General features: G+C 40.1%; 1 protein-coding gene across 18 annotated transcripts in view; it reads right to left on the bottom strand.

The window, feature by feature from the left end:
- Positions 1-18,122, bottom strand: part of LOC124858653 (actin-binding LIM protein 1-like) — an 89,331-nt gene that overhangs the window by 30,626 nt on the left and 40,583 nt on the right. For all 18 annotated transcript variants that reach the window (XR_007035896.1, XM_047350761.1, XM_047350758.1 and 15 more), the window contains exons 2-4: positions 7,502-7,639; positions 2,648-2,831; positions 2,216-2,325 (exon numbers count right to left, since the gene is read on the bottom strand). Coding sequence is in view for 17 of the 18 variants with exons in the window: in XM_047350761.1 (XP_047206717.1) it covers positions 2,216-2,325; positions 2,648-2,831; positions 7,502-7,639 (432 nt within the window). In the remaining variant the exon portion in view is untranslated. The remainder of the gene's footprint in view (positions 1-2,215; positions 2,326-2,647; positions 2,832-7,501; positions 7,640-18,122) is intronic.

Genomic DNA, 18,122 nt, shown 5'->3' with positions numbered 1-18,122 from the left:
ATGAGTCCAAGTTTGAGATCTTTGGTTCCAATCACCGTGTGCTCGCAGAAGAGGTGAACGGATGGACTCTACATGCCTGGTTCCCACCGTGAAGCATGGAGGAGGAGGTGTGATGGTGTGGGGGTGCTTTGCTGGTGACACTGTTGGGGATTTATTCAAAATTTAAGGCATACTGAACCAGCATGGCTACCACAGCATCTTGCAGCGGCATGCTATTCCATCCGGTTTGCGTTTAGTTGGACCATCATTTATTTTTCAACAGGACAATGACCCCAAACACACCTCCAGGCTGTGTAAGGGCTATTTGACCAAGAAGGAGAGTGATGGGGTGCTGCACCAGATGACCTGGCCTCCACAGTCACCAGACCTGAACCCAATCGAGATGGTTCGGGGTGAGCTGGACCGCAGAGTGAAGGCAAAAGGGCCAACAAGTGCTAAGTATTCCTGGGAACTCCTTCAAGACTGTTGGAAAACCATTTCAGGTGACTACCTCTTGAAGCTCATCAACAGAATGCCAAGAGTGTGTGGAGCAGTAATCAAAGCAAAAGGTGGCTACTTTGAAGAACTTGGAATATAAGACATGTGTTAATTCATAGTTTTGATGCCTTCAGTGTGAAGCTACAATATTCATAGTCATGAAAATAAAGAAAACTCTTTGAATGAGAAGGTGTGTCCAAACGTTTGGTCTATACTGTATATATAAAATACTGAATAATTGTAAAGTGTAAGGTTAATGAGATACATAATATGTATGATGCTCACCATCCAATCTAATTGAGCTTAAATTATTTTGTAAAGAATTATGTGCAAATAAATCATTCTCTATATGTGGTTATATGTGGTTTGAATTCTGCCGATTTACGCTGATACCCCAAAATAAAAGTGCAACTAACTGCCTTCCTAATTTACCAAGTCAGGAAATGCAAGTAATTTAACCTCAGTACGGATACTGGTCTTGTGTGAAGGCCTCAGAGGTTTGTTGGAGACAGTGAGCATCATGAAGACCAAGGGGCGCAGCAGACAAGTCAGAGATAGAGTTAAGAATCTGTCCATAGGACAACTTATAGTCATGCATTCCACAAATCTGGTGTTTGTGGAAGAATGGAAAGCAGGAAATAATTGTTAAAGAAAGCCATAGGAAGCCCTGTTTGCAGTTTGCCACCAGCCATGAAGGAGATGTAGTAAACATGTGGAAGAAGGTGCTCTGCTCATATGAGACCAAAGCTGAACCTTTCGGCCTGCATGTAAAAATGCTTTGTGTGGCAAATAACTACAACTGAACTTAACCCACAATACAAAATCCCTGCTGTGAAACATTGTGGTGGCCACATCATGCTTTGAGATGCTTCTCATCAGCAGGGGCACAGAATGTTAATACAGGAAAACTTTGTAAAGAAAACCCGTTAGAGTCTATAAAGGAATAGAGACAAGAGTGAAGGTTCACCTTCGAGCAAGACAACATCTCTACACTTGCATTCAGCAATACAATAAAATGCTTTAAATCAAAGCGTCTGCATTATCAGACTGTCTTAGTATTTGTTGTATGTTATTGTATTTTATATTAATTTACTTATTTTTATTTTGTTTTTTCAATAACGCACATTTTAAACTCGTAGTGCTCCAGGAATAACGCTTCACTTACTTACTTACTTAAAGCCTATTCATGCGTTAGAATGGCCACGTCAAAACCTAGACCTTGATCCAACTGAGAATCTTTGGGAAGACTTAAAAAATCTTTCATAGGTGCTCACCGACCAATCTGATTGAACTTGAGTTGTTTTGCAAAGCGAATCTCCTAGTTTAAGAGATGCCTCAGTTTGCAACTGTAAATGCAGCACAAGGAGGTTCAACAATGTACTGAACCAGGAGGCTGAATACAGATGTACACCAACATTATTAACCCAATAAAATACATGGAAGTTTGAGGAAAAAATGGGAAAAAACAGTACCTCAAAAAGATTTATCTGCAGAATATTTCCTGATTCTCTCATATATTCTCCAGAAATGAGTAGAATCACATGTTTTTGAACAATGTATCAGTAAGATACTATTGCCTGACTATCACAGGAAAAAGAGCTGGTAAACAGCTACATTAAATGTGATGGATCAACACACTTATTATTCCATGCTGTCCAGCCTCTAGTGAAACCAAGCATTTGCTTTTGCCAAGCTAAATTCCTTCCTGTATTTTTTAAATAAAACAATAGCTACTTACTGCTGGAGCCCAGGATATCCTTGGGTCCCGGAGACATAGGCTCGATGCAGTACTGACATAGGCAGTCCTTCCCGTTGAAGGTCACCCTGTCTCCGGCCGGGAACGGTCGTCTGTCAGACATGAAGACAATGAAACAACATGATGTTGTTGCCCTGTGGCAAGTGTTACAGTTTATTAGTTATGGGTTGCAGGGCTGAAGATGACAGGGTTCTTTGATAAAGATGTGTGTCCACACTGAGTGCCTGAGGAGGACAGTCATTCAAACAATGTACAGAAATGACACATGGCATGCAATTGTACACAGTCAACTGGAATCCCCACCAGCCTCATCTTTGTTCATCACAACAGTGCGTAATGCAATTCTCACTGAGCTGTAATCTATTTGCAAGATTTCTAAAATTCACGGGACGATATTTGTAGCAGACGCCTTACTTGCAGATTGTGCAGACGAAGCAGGCAGGATGGTAGGTCTTTCCCAGGGCTGTGACAACTTCTCCCTCGACGAAGTCCCCACACCCATTGCAGCGGGTGCCGTGCATGCGTTGGTAGTCGAGCATGCACAGATACTCCCCATTCTTCATGAAGAAACCCCCCTGGGCGAGGTCACAACCGCACACTGTACATGACACATACATTTGTTCTCATTTAGTCCTTTGCCAATATTTCCCATAAAATTACCCAACACCTCCATGCATCAGTGGCTTTGCTGAAAGGCTCACCCAGTGCATAAAAGGGACACAATAGACGATGGAGACAAGGAAAGATATGAAGAATGAAAGACAGAAAGAAGCAAGCAAGGAAGAAAGGAAGGACACGATAAAGGAAGGCAGCAAGATTTTCCAGATAGTATAGGAATCCTGTGTTCGATCAACCCCCTAATGCCTCTGGAAGCAGTGGCATATAAATATGTCATTATTTGGTAAATGACCTCAAAACATCTCAGTATTAATCTGGACTGACACTCCATAACCACGATTTAATATAGTATTCCCTATTCCCTTTCCACCTCAAGACCTAGTGCTCCCTTAAAAGACCATAACACGCCACAAAAACTAATACCTAAAACTTTTACATTTTAAAGACACCTAGTACCCTTCACACTTATTGGCAGTGCTGCTAAAGACAGTTAAAGACATTTAAGCTAAAATAAAAAGGATAAAAGGATAATCAAAAGCTAAAACTGAAGGAAAATTCTAATGTAAAATTGAGTAGATTTATTCATCAGGGAAAAAATATTATGTTTAAGGAATAATACTGTTTTAAAATTTTGCCACACTTATTGCCATCCTATAAATGAATCTAAATTATACTTTAACTTAAGTGCCTTAAACCTTCTTTGATCCATGACTTCCTGTTTCCCTTGATTATAAGTATGGTGTGACACAGAGGCCTATTGCTTAGAGACATTTTGAAATGAGAAAGACAAGATGACATGCAGTTTATTTAAGGCTAATATGTATGTTAATTTCGATCTGTCAGGACACGGCCTCAAAAAACTAGCAACTCACCTAAACCTTCCCATATCTACAATAGTTTTGAAGTCTAAAATAATTAGACCTGTAAGAAACAAAGCTGGATGAGAACAGGATGGTAAGGGAAGTAAGAAAATATCCAAATTTCAATCTTAAAGAACTACATCAAACTGTGGTTTATGTGGAGTCTCAAGGTCTCCATAGAATGTATTAAAAGCTATCTTCATGCCAGGTGGCTGTTTGTGCCTCCTCTGTCCTCACAAACATGTAGACTTTGCTTGACTCTACTGGGACCCATAACTGGAAGTGTGTGCTTTCATTCAATGAGAACAAGATAAAGCCTTTCCGCAAACAAATAAAATAAAATAAAATCAAGGTGAGTTTAGTGTGAAACAGGATAAATATGTGGAAAAACATCTAATGTCCTCTGGTGGACATGAAATGTCTGGTGGACTCATCCACTAAACTAAAAACAGGTTGTTATTAGGTCTCCATGAATGATAATAACTCAAAACATAAGGTTAGAAATGGACATAGACATAAAATTAACCATCTTTCATCACCACCTCTTTCACTCATGTGGAGTGAGAAAGGACCCAGGACTCTGGATGGTCTAGTGGTTTCCACACATGCTGACTTCCAACCCCCCCCCCCCAAAAAAACTGTGTGTAATGCAAGCATTACTACTGAGTCAATTCAACAGAAATATCATGACAACACAAAAAGCATCAACAGCCAATATTTTATTTATTTCCCCTCGGAATTGCTTTTTAATCTGTTGTAGCATTTTTACAATTGGTTTAACCAGCGCCGTAGAAAGAGATCGGCAAGTACTTATTTATTAAAGCTAGTTTTGCATTTTACATATCGTACAATAAATTGTTTGGTCATTTATTTTTGCACAATTCAGTTGTTTTGTCATCTAATACGATTTTAACTACATTTTCAATTAAATGAACATTTTAGTTAATGAATTACAATTTTACAACAGTTGTCAGACTACAGTCACAATCAACTCTGTTATAGATACAAGTACTCAGTTCACATGACAGCAAAAAATAGTATAATTATGTCTTCTACAAAAATTAAGAATTCATCCTAGGTTTTCAGTCATATTTTCATACAGCTACATATTTTCCTCATTCATCTAAATATTATTTAATTTTTAAATAAAATTTTAATTCTGCTCATTTTCCATCTGTAATATTTGGATATATATTTTTTTAAATACATAGGCAATAGATCTTTCCACGTAGTATAGGATGTAGATCCGAAGGTAAGTTTGATCAGAGCTCTTAACTGCTGGCACAGAATACAGTTATAGCATCCCATGCTAGCATGTGCTAGCATGCGGAGGAGATCAGAAAGAGCATTTATAATAGGTATTGTTACTTCTGTTTGGATTTTCCAATTATGATTTAGTAACCAGTAATCAGTTCATTATTATTTAATTACCAAAAGTCACAGGAAAGAGTGAAAAAATTCGCTTTTTGCATCATGTTGCGCCTGATGCCGTTCAAACTGACCGACACCGCTGAGATGTTTGGAACTATTGAGAGCTACATGAACCACATGACCGCCTATCGGCGAGTTCAAAGAGTGTCGTAAGTCTATCTTTCTATGGCGCTGGGTTTAACTATTAAGATTTTTGCTATTTAATTTGATTGGCAAGACCCAGACCTCACTGGTGGGACTTTTCGTGGCGTCTGGCCTGGGAACACTTTGGGGTCCCCCAGAATGAATGGATGGATGGATTCAATTAATGTTCAGCCTTATGAACTGTTTGAATGTTAAAAATCATTCTTATGTAATGGGCCAACATTCAGTCCTGAGGATGAATGGAGAGGGTGAGAATTATCTTTAATTGCATTAGAGCTCAGGGGTAATGAGATTACCCCCTGAGATAACTGAGTCCAAAAGAAAACAGCTCTAGAGATGTGGTGGCCTCTGATTTTCAGGTCCAGCTGCCTCCACTTTCCATCAGCCTACCATTACAGAAATAGTAAACTCAATAAGATGGACTTATGAAGTTCAACTGAAAATGATTCAGAAACTTGAATTTGTGCATCCAATGTAATAAGAGAAAGTATCCAAAGATGTTATGCTTGGTTTATGTCTAAAAGGGCATGGCTTTAGCTTTATCCTAAGTTAAAACAAGGACAAAGACAGTGACCATTAAAGCTGTCCTTGTGTCCCCTTTGAGAATCACTTTCCACTTGCAAAAGACAGAATTAACACTAATCTCGGTGTTGGGACAGTGTTATTCTGAGCCCATGGTGAGCTAAGCTATGTCTATAACAGTGTTTAAGTTACAGATTAAGTGCAAAGGTTCAACATGGCGAGTTTAGGTCAAAATAAGGCTGCCTGACTGTCAATGAGAGGAAGCATCTCATTAAAAATGTTAAAGAGTTAGGATTTACAGTGCCTTCCAAAGGTATTCATACTGCTTAAGCTTTTTCCCAATTTGTCATGTATCAACTACCAATAAAAAAAAATCTGAATAGTGGGGCGTATAATTGCATTTAGACACCTATACTCCGATATTTAATGTGTGTAATTTAATCCTAGAATAAATAAAGCTGTTGTGAAGGTCTCTGAGGTTTGATGGAGAATATAACAGAACAAACAGCATCAGTTTTGGAGACCTTTCAAGCAGGGTTATGTTACAAAACACTATCTATGGCTTTGGACAGTTTACAGAGCCATGGAAGTCCATCTAACTAACAGGCTGGGCAAGGAGAGGACTCATCAGAGAATTGCCCAGAGGTTCATGGCAACTCTAGAGGAGCAGAGGTGCTAGTGGTCATTGAGTGCATGACAACTAGTCATGCATTCAACAGATCTGGCCTAGGGGACAGAGCAAATGCGTAGAAGATGAGACCAAAATGTAACTTTTTAACCCGCATGCAAAATCCTGTGAGTGTCTGAAATGTAACACAGCACATCACCATGAGCACACCATCCCCACTATGAAACATGGTGGTGGAAGCATCATGCTGTGGAAATGTTTTTTCTCCAGCAGGGACAGGAAAGCTGGTCAGAGGTGATGGGAAGATGGACGGGGCTGAATACAAGGAAATCCTGGAAGAAAATCTGTTGAAGGCTGCAAAGGACTTTGGTTGACTTAGGTCAACTTGAGACTGGGGGCATAGGTTCATGGAATGTACACCACACTCAGATTTGAATTAGTGAAAATGTTTGAAAATCACTTATCTTTTTCCTTACACTTCACAACTATGTGACACACGTTTTTTTTAGTCCGCCTCATCAAATACCAGTAAATTACTTTGTAGTCTAGGGATGTAACATTACAAAATGCAAGAAAACTTTGTGGGATGTGAATATTTTTGGAAGGCACTGTAGGAATTACTATCTTGACCCCTGTCACTTATACTAATACAAATGTGACTTTGAAGGTATATTTTACCTGTAGCATTATTCATAGATCAGTAGTACACACTGTAGGGAGAAGATTCAACTATAAAAAAAATACATGACTGCCGTATGAAGCTAGCTCTGCGTGAAAAGTAGCCAGTGTGCATTATTATGGCAGAATCAAATTAGAACTTTAGCTAAAAATTTTTACAAAACTCCCACATTTTCTTCTCTATAAAGAAAATCTAAGCTGGAGGTTGTTTTCTTAAACTATAGAGAGACTGCGGGGATCAGGAATATTAGGTTTGTCAAAGATGAAACAAGGCTGAGAATCTTACAAGCCGTTGACATTTAAACACACAAAACGATCAAATATAAGTTACTGACATGGATACATTAATGACCATCTAACAGCTTCCTGTTAGAAAGTGGTCTGTACCTTTACAGGTGAAACACTTCAGGTGAAAGTGCTTGTTTTGCACCCGTAGAACCTCACCCTTACATGGCTCCCCGCACTTGTAGCACTGAATCAGGGGCTTTTCTGTGGAGTGGTGGTGCGTGTCCTGGGTATGGGCCACTGCATGAGACAGAAAAATAAGCGTTGCAAATGAGATCCATTTTTGTGACATTGTTATTTCTTTGGTCATCTGAGAAGGATCTGAATCTGCAGCAGAAATTAAACACCAACTGCTAAGAGCCTGTCAGGGTAGAAAAAAAAACACTGAGTGGGACAGAGCAACTCAGGGTTTTTAGCCAGACAGACTCTCTAGAGACAACCTAAATATAGTCTGTCTTGATCAGAGGAGGACAAACAGTCAAAATGCAAATGAAACCAAGACTTTGAAAACGATCGATTGTAAAAGAGAGACCTGTAAAAGAGTATTGATAAAGCTGTTTCCACTATTAAGTGTAAAGTACTTTTATTCTCAAAGGAAAGCATAATTTAAATGTATAACCCATTACTCTTTATGATGAGCTTTCCATGTTTTTAAAGAGTAAGCATCTCATATAATTTAGAATACACTTGTTAGAGTTTCAGTCTTTGCTGAAGATGTTGAGAGCAGAAATATGGCTCATTACGAAAAAGGTTAACACAGGAGATCTGTAGACTGCTGTAATTAAACATGACTCTAAGTACAACCTGCAACTTATGACAGAATCATAGGCAGCATCACGAAACCAGTTATAATAACATTTCCAACTACACAGAGAATGTAAAAGCATTAGAAAACAATAAAGGACAGAGAGCAGAGGAGACTGCAAGGAAGAAGGCCGTCAGTCTGAGTCTGAAGTCGGAGCTTGAATCTTAAATGATGTCACACCCAAGTTGTGTGCATTCTGGTTGCAGTTCAGAAGACCAGTAAGCTTTGATACCTGTTTTGGTGCTAATTACTATAAGCAATACAAACCAACAACTACATATTTAACTTTGTTTTATGCATTCAAAGCACAAACAAATATACACTGCTATTTGTATTTTATTTAAATACAAGCATTCATGAGTACACATAAACTGTTTAATCCTGCAACATTTATAACACTTTGTGTGATTGGCAGCCATATTGGAGCCATATTTGATCTTGTGGCTGCTCAAAGACCTCAAGTTTTTCAAGTCAGAATTTTAACATCAGAGGTTGTAATATTTGATCTTATGAAACCTTTTTAAAACTAACACCCCATACATGTTCACTATAGCCTCATAATCAGCTTTTCCCTTTCCATTAATACATGCTCAGCTCGACCCGGCTCTATGCGGTTTGGGTCATTTTCCATTACCGTCGAGTACCACCTTAATATGGGTGTAGTTGTCATGGGGGCAAGATGGCCTGAAAAGTAACGTAACGGGATTTGTATGCAGCAAACCTATGTCTAGCTCCCTCTGTATATTTTCATTAGCTAATATGCACAAAAATGTCTGCACCTGGTTGTTGGACCATGGTGCTGATTTCAGTGTAGTAATTTTCCTTAAAGCTCAGAATATGCTCAGCCATTATTCCGAATTCTTAAAAATGCCCGGTTTGATTCGTGTAGCAGAGTCACTCTATTGACTCGACCAGTGACGTCACCCTCTGGCCAATCAGTGACTGGCAGTCTTTTGACAGAACATAGAGTTGATTCGACTTGGCTCGCTTGGAAGATGCGTAGATACTAAAAAAGGAACTTTAAACAAGTACCAGTACCTAATGGAAAATCCTAAAAACTGAGTCAAGTCAAGGTATGAGCGGAAAAGAGGCTTAAATAATGTTGGTAAAGCCTTATGTTGCTAGAAAATGTAACATGTAAAATGTAACACAATGTAAATATTGAATGTTGTTCAATATTTGAATAATTCCTGCCTTAGCTTTGTGTTCTCTCTGGTTTTTCTTTCCATAGAAGGTATGCCTTGCTCAGTGTTTTGCTGTTTCTTTTTCCTCGAAGGGGTCTCTGGAGGAGGTAATGCTGGCTTACGTTTGAAAACTTTTTGTTTTCCCCCCATAAAAAGTATTTTTCGCCCAGTGGAGTTTTGTTTTCAGTTAAAATGGAGTAGCTGTGCTGTAAATTTAGTGAGCCTATGCAGTTGGCTGTTTTTTTTTCTGATCAGTAACCTTTTAAATGTTAGTGATCCACAAAATTTTATTGTATAATGTTATGATTTGAATTGTACTGGACTGTATGCAGTTGGATCTGAATCTGTCTCTCAAGAGCAGTGCCATGAGAGGATATTTATTGTATTGTTTTATATATATATACACACAAACTGAATAGATTCTTTTTTGCAGTGGTTTTTCATATGGATAGTACACCAAAAATGTTTTCAGTGTTGTCAGTGGCTTAAACTGAAAAAAAATATAGTCAGTTAAATATATGCAAACCAGATTATAAATAATCCTTCAATTGTGTACTGGTATAATGCTTAAAAAAAAAAAACCTAAAATTGTACAGATCCACTTGTTTTTGCCCTATAAAAGTGTCTTACTGCTAAAATCAGACTGCTAAGTTTCAAAAACAAAGCCAATGTTGTTTAAATTAAAGTTGTTTTTTTTTCATAAAAAATGTCATTTGCATAACTTTTATATTTATCATATAGAGATGCACAGAGATTTCAAGAGATTTCCTTTTAGCATGATAAGCGCTGATCGCTGACAGACTGGTCAGAAACTCTAAAATCTGTGAATGCACCATGCATTCAAATATACGATGCTGTAAATCCCGACTGGGTCCCACTGACAACAATGCAGGGAACACGTCAGAGGAAGCACATGAGCTGTTAGAAGCTATTTAGAAGTAGGTTGTATTTACTAGCAGCACTTGACATGTCTGTGGTTGATTCTGGCAGTGAGGGAGTATGAGACTTTCAGCAGCTAACAGGAAGGTTAAACAGGATACAGCAAAGTAGTTAAAATGTATCCTTTTAAGAATAAAACCACTGTGTCATGGATCCTGGTTTGGAAATGTAGGCAGCCTTTTGGAAATCTCAGAGTTAAAAGAAAGGATCTACATTTTCCAAGTGAATACACACAAATACTTCTGTATTGCAAATATTGGATCCTAAAGACAGTTCATCTTAATTCCATAATCATTTTGTATTTGATTTAAAATATTAGTCTTTACTTTAATACTCTTTTTTTGTTTGTTTTACAGTAACTCCTGTGAAACACATGCATGACATCACCTCTGCTCCTTAAATAAATAATGAATGACAGCTCACGGCAGAAATAAAATAAGGCAAGGCAAAAAACAAACTTAACACTGAAAGGGAAGTAACAATGAACAAGAAAATAACAATAAACAGCAATAAATAAAAATAAGAATAAACAATAAAACACTAGTTTACATTATATCTTTATTGCACTGTATATTTGTAAATAAATAAAGTGAATAATGTAAAATGAAGGGAGATAAAATCTGTATTGGCAGGTCAAAGCTTTACAAAAACTACTGACAGGAAACCAGCTGCAAACCTCTGATTGGTGCATCTCTACTTATAAACTGACACATTGGTTCCAATTAATATGGAATTACGTTAGAAGTTTCATTATTGTGAGAGGTACTACAAGATCACACATCATTATAGTCCTTTTAAACAGAATGGGTTTTCCCAGCTTGATTCAAATTTATGAACATCATCAGAATTTTCTTTATATCTTTAGTATGTTAGCCTGTGATCCCACTCCATAAAAGGTCCGGTGGTCCCTGACACAGACAGGCACTAATCCCCCTCTACAGTATGTGACTCCTTCTGCAGTGCCGCACTGCACAAAGCTTATCAGCAGTCTGAAACCAGCAGATTATTTCAATTTCAAAGAAATATAACCAGGCAGCTTCTTTCACTCATCCCCTCATTTTCTGTCTCTACTGAATATTTCAAAGCTGACAACACACCAACATGAACATAGAGGCATGCAACATGAAAATACACATCAAAGGATCTTTGCTCTTTCTGCTCTGCAATGAATCATTAGTCTGCAAAGCTAAAATAAGACACCAGCAAAAGGACAGAAATAGCATCATGACAATCGATGGTCTAACCAAAGGGAGACATTACCCTGTATTATTGATGGCCTAGCTGGCATCCTATCTTTACAGCTTCAGTGGATTTTTGGTTTGATTGCAGTAAAATAATATGGTAAACAAAGCCTATCCATTTGGATTCATTTTAATGAGACACTGGGCTAAAACGTTAATTCTTACAGACAAAATTAAAGCAGCGAGCAATATCTATTCACAATTAGAATGAGAGCACTTGTGAGCTAATGAAAAACTGAGAAAGAAGAAGAAAAAATCTTTGTAGGGAAATGAGAATGAAGGCAGGTTAGGGTGGGGAGGACCTGTGTCCCTGGTGTCTCTGATGTGATTACACTCAGCAGGACAATGAGTCATCTTTGGGTGAACCAAACTGCTGTGACACTGAATCAAGCGTCTGCAGCTCTGTGTGTCACATTACACCTCAACAAACGAAACACAGACCATCTGGGTGACTACAATGTGGAAAAATATCTAATATGACCATTTAGACATGGGATCTAATGGCCAATTCCTTTATATCAAAATTGGGGTTATTGTTTAATTAATTGTTTAAGCAATAGCTTTATTCTTCCCACTGGCACAAGTTTCAAAAATGATCAACCCCAAAAACTACTAAATTACTTACAATTAAAAAATTGTAACCCTTACTCAACCTTGCTTTCTTGTTTTTAGTTTTAAAACATTAAAAGTGATTTATTAACAGTTTTGATAGGAAAGAATTTACCTTTAGAGTTTATATATATAAAAAACAAACAGCAAAAGTCAAGCAGTTAAGGAATCAAACAGAAATATTTGATCTTTCCCACATAGAGAGAATAATCAGAGCTGACCTTCCCTCCATCCAGGACTTATACAGGTCTAGGGTCAAGAAAAGAGCTGCCAAAATCTCTGCAGACCCCACACACCCTGCACATAAACTGTTTAGAGTTTTACCTTCAGGCCACCGCTACAGAGCACTGTTTACTAAAACCAGCCGCCACAAAGACAGTTTCTTCCCCCAGGCTGTTTCTCTGATGAACATTCAATAGAGTACCGAACAACAGCATACAGATGTTGCAAATGCACCTTTTCTATTAGATATGTGTATATTGTACATTGTAAATTGTAAATTTGTATATTCTGTAATGCAGAATATTGCATTGTACATTGTATATTGTATATTGTAAATTGTAAATTTGTGTATTCTGTAATGCAAAAACAGAACAAAAGAGCAAAGTGTACCGGAGTCAAATTCCTTGTTTGTATGCACGAACTTGGCAATAAAGCTGATTCTGATTCTGATAGATTATTGGCATGATTGGATCAACAATTAACCTCCCTTGTCTCTCTGAGTTTACCTTCCCTATTAATAAGGCTCAAACAAGCTTGTTCAATGTCTGTCCACTGAATAGAGAAACTGAAGGACAAAGCTATATCATTTGGCAACCTTAGCATCCAGTGACTTACTGGAATAAGGAATTGTCCGATTTTTCCGACTCCGGCTCACATTCCTGTTTCTGGGCTGCATGTGTTGGCTCTGTTGACAGAGTTATCTGTCTTGCCTCATTGCGACCAGATGAAGTGACAAATATGAGGCTGAACTCACAATGAATACACAGAGAATCCTGCTGCTGAGGAAACAATAACTAACGTGGAATCCCAAAGCCAGGCCCAGAAGAAGGGGGCTGCCCTCTCCAACACCCAGCCCCCCAAGCCATTTAACCACAGCTTAGCTGCATTGGCAATAAAAAATGCTGCAGATGATGTTCGCAGGGAAGTGTTGAATCCCCGTAGGACAGTTTTTTTTTTTCTGAAACGAGTACCCCGACCCCAAATGAAAAGCACAATGGATTGTGGTTATTGTCGTAGAGCTCAGGACTGCCTGAGGAGGATTCTGAATTTGTTGCCTTAATGTCTTGCCATGAATCCAGAGGAAAGCAAAACCATAGCAGGAAGTTAGGAAATGCACTGGGAGAGGGGGAATTCCATAAAACAAAAAGGCATAAAAAGGAGAAGACTTCATAAAATATTCAACTGCTCTTTTCCCTTATTACGTTTAGAGTTGCAGACATAAGAGTTTCCAAATGTACATCAGCATGTGTTTGATGGCTATCAGGAGTTTGTGACCCAAAGTAAAAAATACACAATGAGAGGGATAAGAGCAGTCATCTCTGAGTCCACTTCATATACAATGAAGCAGACACAAACAGACTTTTTACCCCTATAATCACCCAGTCCAAACACTCAGATGGAATATTCCAGAGGGAGTCTTGGCAGCAAAGAGCATCAAAGGGGCACAGATAAGTCTCACCATGATATCCAATTAATAATATTTCAAGCATGGGTACGAGCATGTGCTTTGGGAGGTAAGGGGTGGTGGAGCCTTTTATCACCCAGATAAAAAGAGGAGCTCTTAACTCCTCCCCCCCATGAATATGTATGGATCTACTTTCTTCTGCCCTGCCACCAACATCCCAGACAAAGCACTTCAAACATGGAGCAAAAACTGTAGGAAGAGGAGGGGGAACCCTCTCAGCCTCTAGCAGGCCCCCCTAACCTTTAATAAGTAATCCTCTGGGACCTTAGCTTTGAATAACGACCTGCTCTCTATGTTTGAGCAACACTACACAATTTAAGTCGCTGGCAGGTATACATTCATAATAATTCCCTGTTAAACAGAGAGAAGGGTTTCCAGTATAGCCATTTATCTGAGAGGAGACAATGCTGGCTTCATGAACTGCAGAAGTCATTGTGTTTGAAGAGAAGCTAATAAAGGCCTTGGCTCTTTCACAGACTGTATAGGCCCCATTGTCTGGATGTATTTCCTGTGCCAATCTCACCGAGTGAAAAGATGTTTGTTGACTTGCACAATATGGGCTGTTGATCCTTTCACCCCTTCATCATTTGTACTTCTTTAATATTGGTTATTTTATTCCAAACTTTTTCAGGCACAAAATAGAGGTATCTGCAATGGTCACAGGTCATATACACCATGCATCATTTCATATCCACCACGTTGACACTTTGTACTTTGACAGCCAATTATTTAAATTACTGTAATCTACTCTAAACAAATTTGGTTATATAACTCTAAGAAATAGTATAATCATATGTTTTGGAGGTTTTGCAACTGACTTTTTCAGGTATGTCCATTACAATCTACTGTGGGGTGTTTTATAAAGACCATGTGTCAATTGGTACCCACCTTAACAATCGACAGTATAAAATAATTTAATTCTACTCACAATCTACTGTATTGAAATGTGGATGCATGACTAATGAAGTACCGGAAGGAGTTCACTCAGAAGGTGCTGGTCATTTCTCCCCATTGCTATTTCATACCTTTTGGTTATTTTGCTTCTGGCTTTTTCAGGTAAGTTGGTTGGGCCTTTTGGACTTTTCCTGAATTTATTTGGGGTATGAAAGTGAAATATTCGTCAGAGGTTTTTTCGGATAAACTAATTCATCAATTTGTAGCCAACAGGAAGACTTATTACCTATTACAACTGAACATTGGAAGTCATTTTCTATAACCTACGGCAAGGAAATGTGTATACATAACTGAGAAAAAATAGAAGGTACTGGTCGTTTTGCCCTTTTTGCTGCTTCTAACTTTTTGTACTGAACATTTTTTGGGGTAGAAAACAACGCCAAATATGACAGAACGTTTTCTATGGACCATGCACCAATTCAAAGTCGACTCTTTAAAGTAATTGTTTATATTCTGCTGACAGTCTATGTGAGATGTAAGTTTTTTAATTATTTTTTATTTTCAAAATAAAAAAAAATAAACCAGGACATGGTTTAATGAGTATATGAGTATTAAATTATTTGTTTACGTGTACAAAATAGAGACAGAATTGATAAAGAAAAGGTAAGGAGTTGGTTTAAAATGGGAGCACGAAATGACAGTCGGGTAAATAGAACCACAACTCCCTTAGAATTGCTTTGGTTTGATCAGAGGTCATAATCTGTCATAATTTATAAGAATCAACTGCACAAATCGAATGTCAAGAATACAACCAGTGTAAATGTTAACCAATATCTATAAAAGATTCAAAATATATTATACAATTATGCTGACATATATACAAGCGATTTGAGCGTTTGGTTTAACTATTTATCTCCATAATGTCTTATAATCCTGACCTATCAAGGAAAATAAATGGATATCAAAAGGTTTAAAATGTCCGACCAGAGAGGACAACATTCTGGATCACTGTTACACCACCATCAGAGACGCTTATCACGCCGTCCCACGTGCTGCACTGGGCCAATCCGACCACATCATGGTCCACCTGATTCCTGCATACAGGCAGAAACTAAAGCTCTGCAAACCTGTTGTGAGGACGACAAGGAAGTGGAGCAGTGAGGCTGTGGAGAATCTCCAGGCGTGTTTAGGCTGTACAAACTGAGATGTGTTCAGGACTACTACCATCAGTCTGGACGAGTACACAGAGGCTGTGACTTCCTACATCAGCTTCTGTGAGGACAGCTGTGTACCATCATGCACCAGGGTGAGTTACAACAACGACAAACCCTGGTTCACAGCCAAACTCAGAAGGTTAAGACTGGATAAGGAAGAGGCCTTCAGGAGTGGGGACAAAGACATATACAGAGAGGCTAAGTACAAGTTTGGCAAGGCAGTGAAAGAGGCCAAACGACTGTACTCTGAGAAGCTCCAAAACCAGTTCTCAGCCAACGACTCTGCGTCTGTGTGGAAAGGGCTCAGGCAGATCACCAATGACAAGCCGAAAGCCCCCCACTCCATCAACGACCGACGCCTCGACAACGACCTGAACGAGTTCTACTGCTGCTTTGAAAGACAAAGGGACAGTCCTGCAACCATCCCCCACGACGCCCCCCAACAGCTGCAGCCACAATCCACCACCCCCACCTCCCCAACCTCAAGAGGGGCCTTGGCACCTCCAACCCCCACCCTGAAGTTCCCCCCCACCAGCCCCCTACCCACGCCGGGGACGGCTCTTTCCATCCAGGAGAGGGACGTCAACAAACTCTTCAGGAGACAGAATCCCCAGAAAGCTGCTGGACCGGATTCAGTCTCACCAGCCAGCCTGAAGCACTGCGCTGATCAGCTGTCTCCAGTCTTCACAGACATTTTTAACACCTCACTGGAGACATGTCATGTGCCAGCCTGCTTCAAGTCTTCCACCATCGTCCCTGTTCCCAAGAAGCCAAGGACCACAGGGCTTAATGACTTCAGACCCGTCGCCCTGACCTCTGTGGTGATGAAGTCCTTTGAGCGCCTTGTGCTCTCACACCTAAAAGACATCACCGAGCCCCTCCTGGACCCCCTGCAATTTGCCTACAGAGCCAACAGGTCTGTAGACGATGCAGTCAACTTAGCCCTTCACTTCATCCTCCGGCACCTGGACTACACAGGAACCTACGCCAGGATCCTGTTTGTGGATTTCAGCTCTGCCTTCAACACCATCGTCCCAGCTCTGCTCCAGGACAAGCTCTCCCAGCTGAGTGTGCCCGACTCCACCTGCAGGTGGATCACTGACTTCCTGTCTGACAGGAAGCAGCGCGTGAGGCTGGGGAAGCACGTCTCTGACTCCCTGACCATCAGCAATGGTTCCCCCCAAGGCTGTGTTCTCTCTCCTCTGCTCTTCTCCCTGTACGCCAACAGCTGCACCTCCAGTCACCAGTCTGTCAAGCTTCTAAAGTTTGCGGACTCTGATCGGACTCATCTGTGATGGTGACGAGTCCGCGTACAGATGGGAGGTGGACCATCTGTTGGACTGGTGTAGTCAGAACAACCTTGAGTTCAACGCTCTAAAGACAGTGGAGATGGTTGTGGACTTCAGGCAGAACCCAGCCCCACCTGCCCCCATCACCCTCTGTGACTCCACAATTGACACCGTGGAATCTTTCCGCTTCCTGGGAACCATCATCTCCCAGGATCTCAAGTGGGAGCCAAACATCAGCTCCCACATCAAGAAAGCCCAGCAGAGGATGTTCTTCCTGCGGCAGCTGAAGAAATTCAACCTGCCAAAGACTATGATGGTGCACTTCTACACAGCCATCATTGAGTCAATCCTCACCTCCTCCATCACCATCTGGTACGCCGCTGCTACAGCCAAGGATAAGGGCAGGCTGCAGCGTGTCATTCGGTCTGCTGAGAAGGTGATTGGCTGCAGTCTACTGTCGCTCCAGGAACTGTACACCTCCAGGACCCTGAAGCGGGCAGGGAAGATTCTGGCTGATCCCTCCCACCCCGGTCACAGACTCTTTGAGACTCTCCCCTCTGGCAGGAGGCTGCGGTCCATCCGGACCAAAACCTCACGCCACAAGAACAGTTTTTTCCCATCTGCCACCAGCTTTGTTAACAAAGCCCGGAAACCACCCTGACACTCTCCCTTTCCCCCACACCCCCCCTTTTTTGCTGACAGGACACTTGTAACTTGCAACTCTATGCATTACATTAACGCTCAGCTTGGACTCCTGCTTTACTTGCACTGCCATACTTGCACACTGATCATCTGCACTGTTGTACTACTCTCGCACCCAATACTGCTCTATATTTACTCTCACTCACTTAAAACTGTGCA

This window comes from Girardinichthys multiradiatus, chromosome 22 (genome assembly GCF_021462225.1).
Source record: "Girardinichthys multiradiatus isolate DD_20200921_A chromosome 22, DD_fGirMul_XY1, whole genome shotgun sequence".
Classification (NCBI taxonomy): domain Eukaryota; kingdom Metazoa; phylum Chordata; class Actinopteri; order Cyprinodontiformes; family Goodeidae; genus Girardinichthys; species Girardinichthys multiradiatus.
The sequence above is the reverse complement of the archived record's forward strand: the minus strand, read 5'-3'. Positions and strand labels throughout refer to the sequence as shown.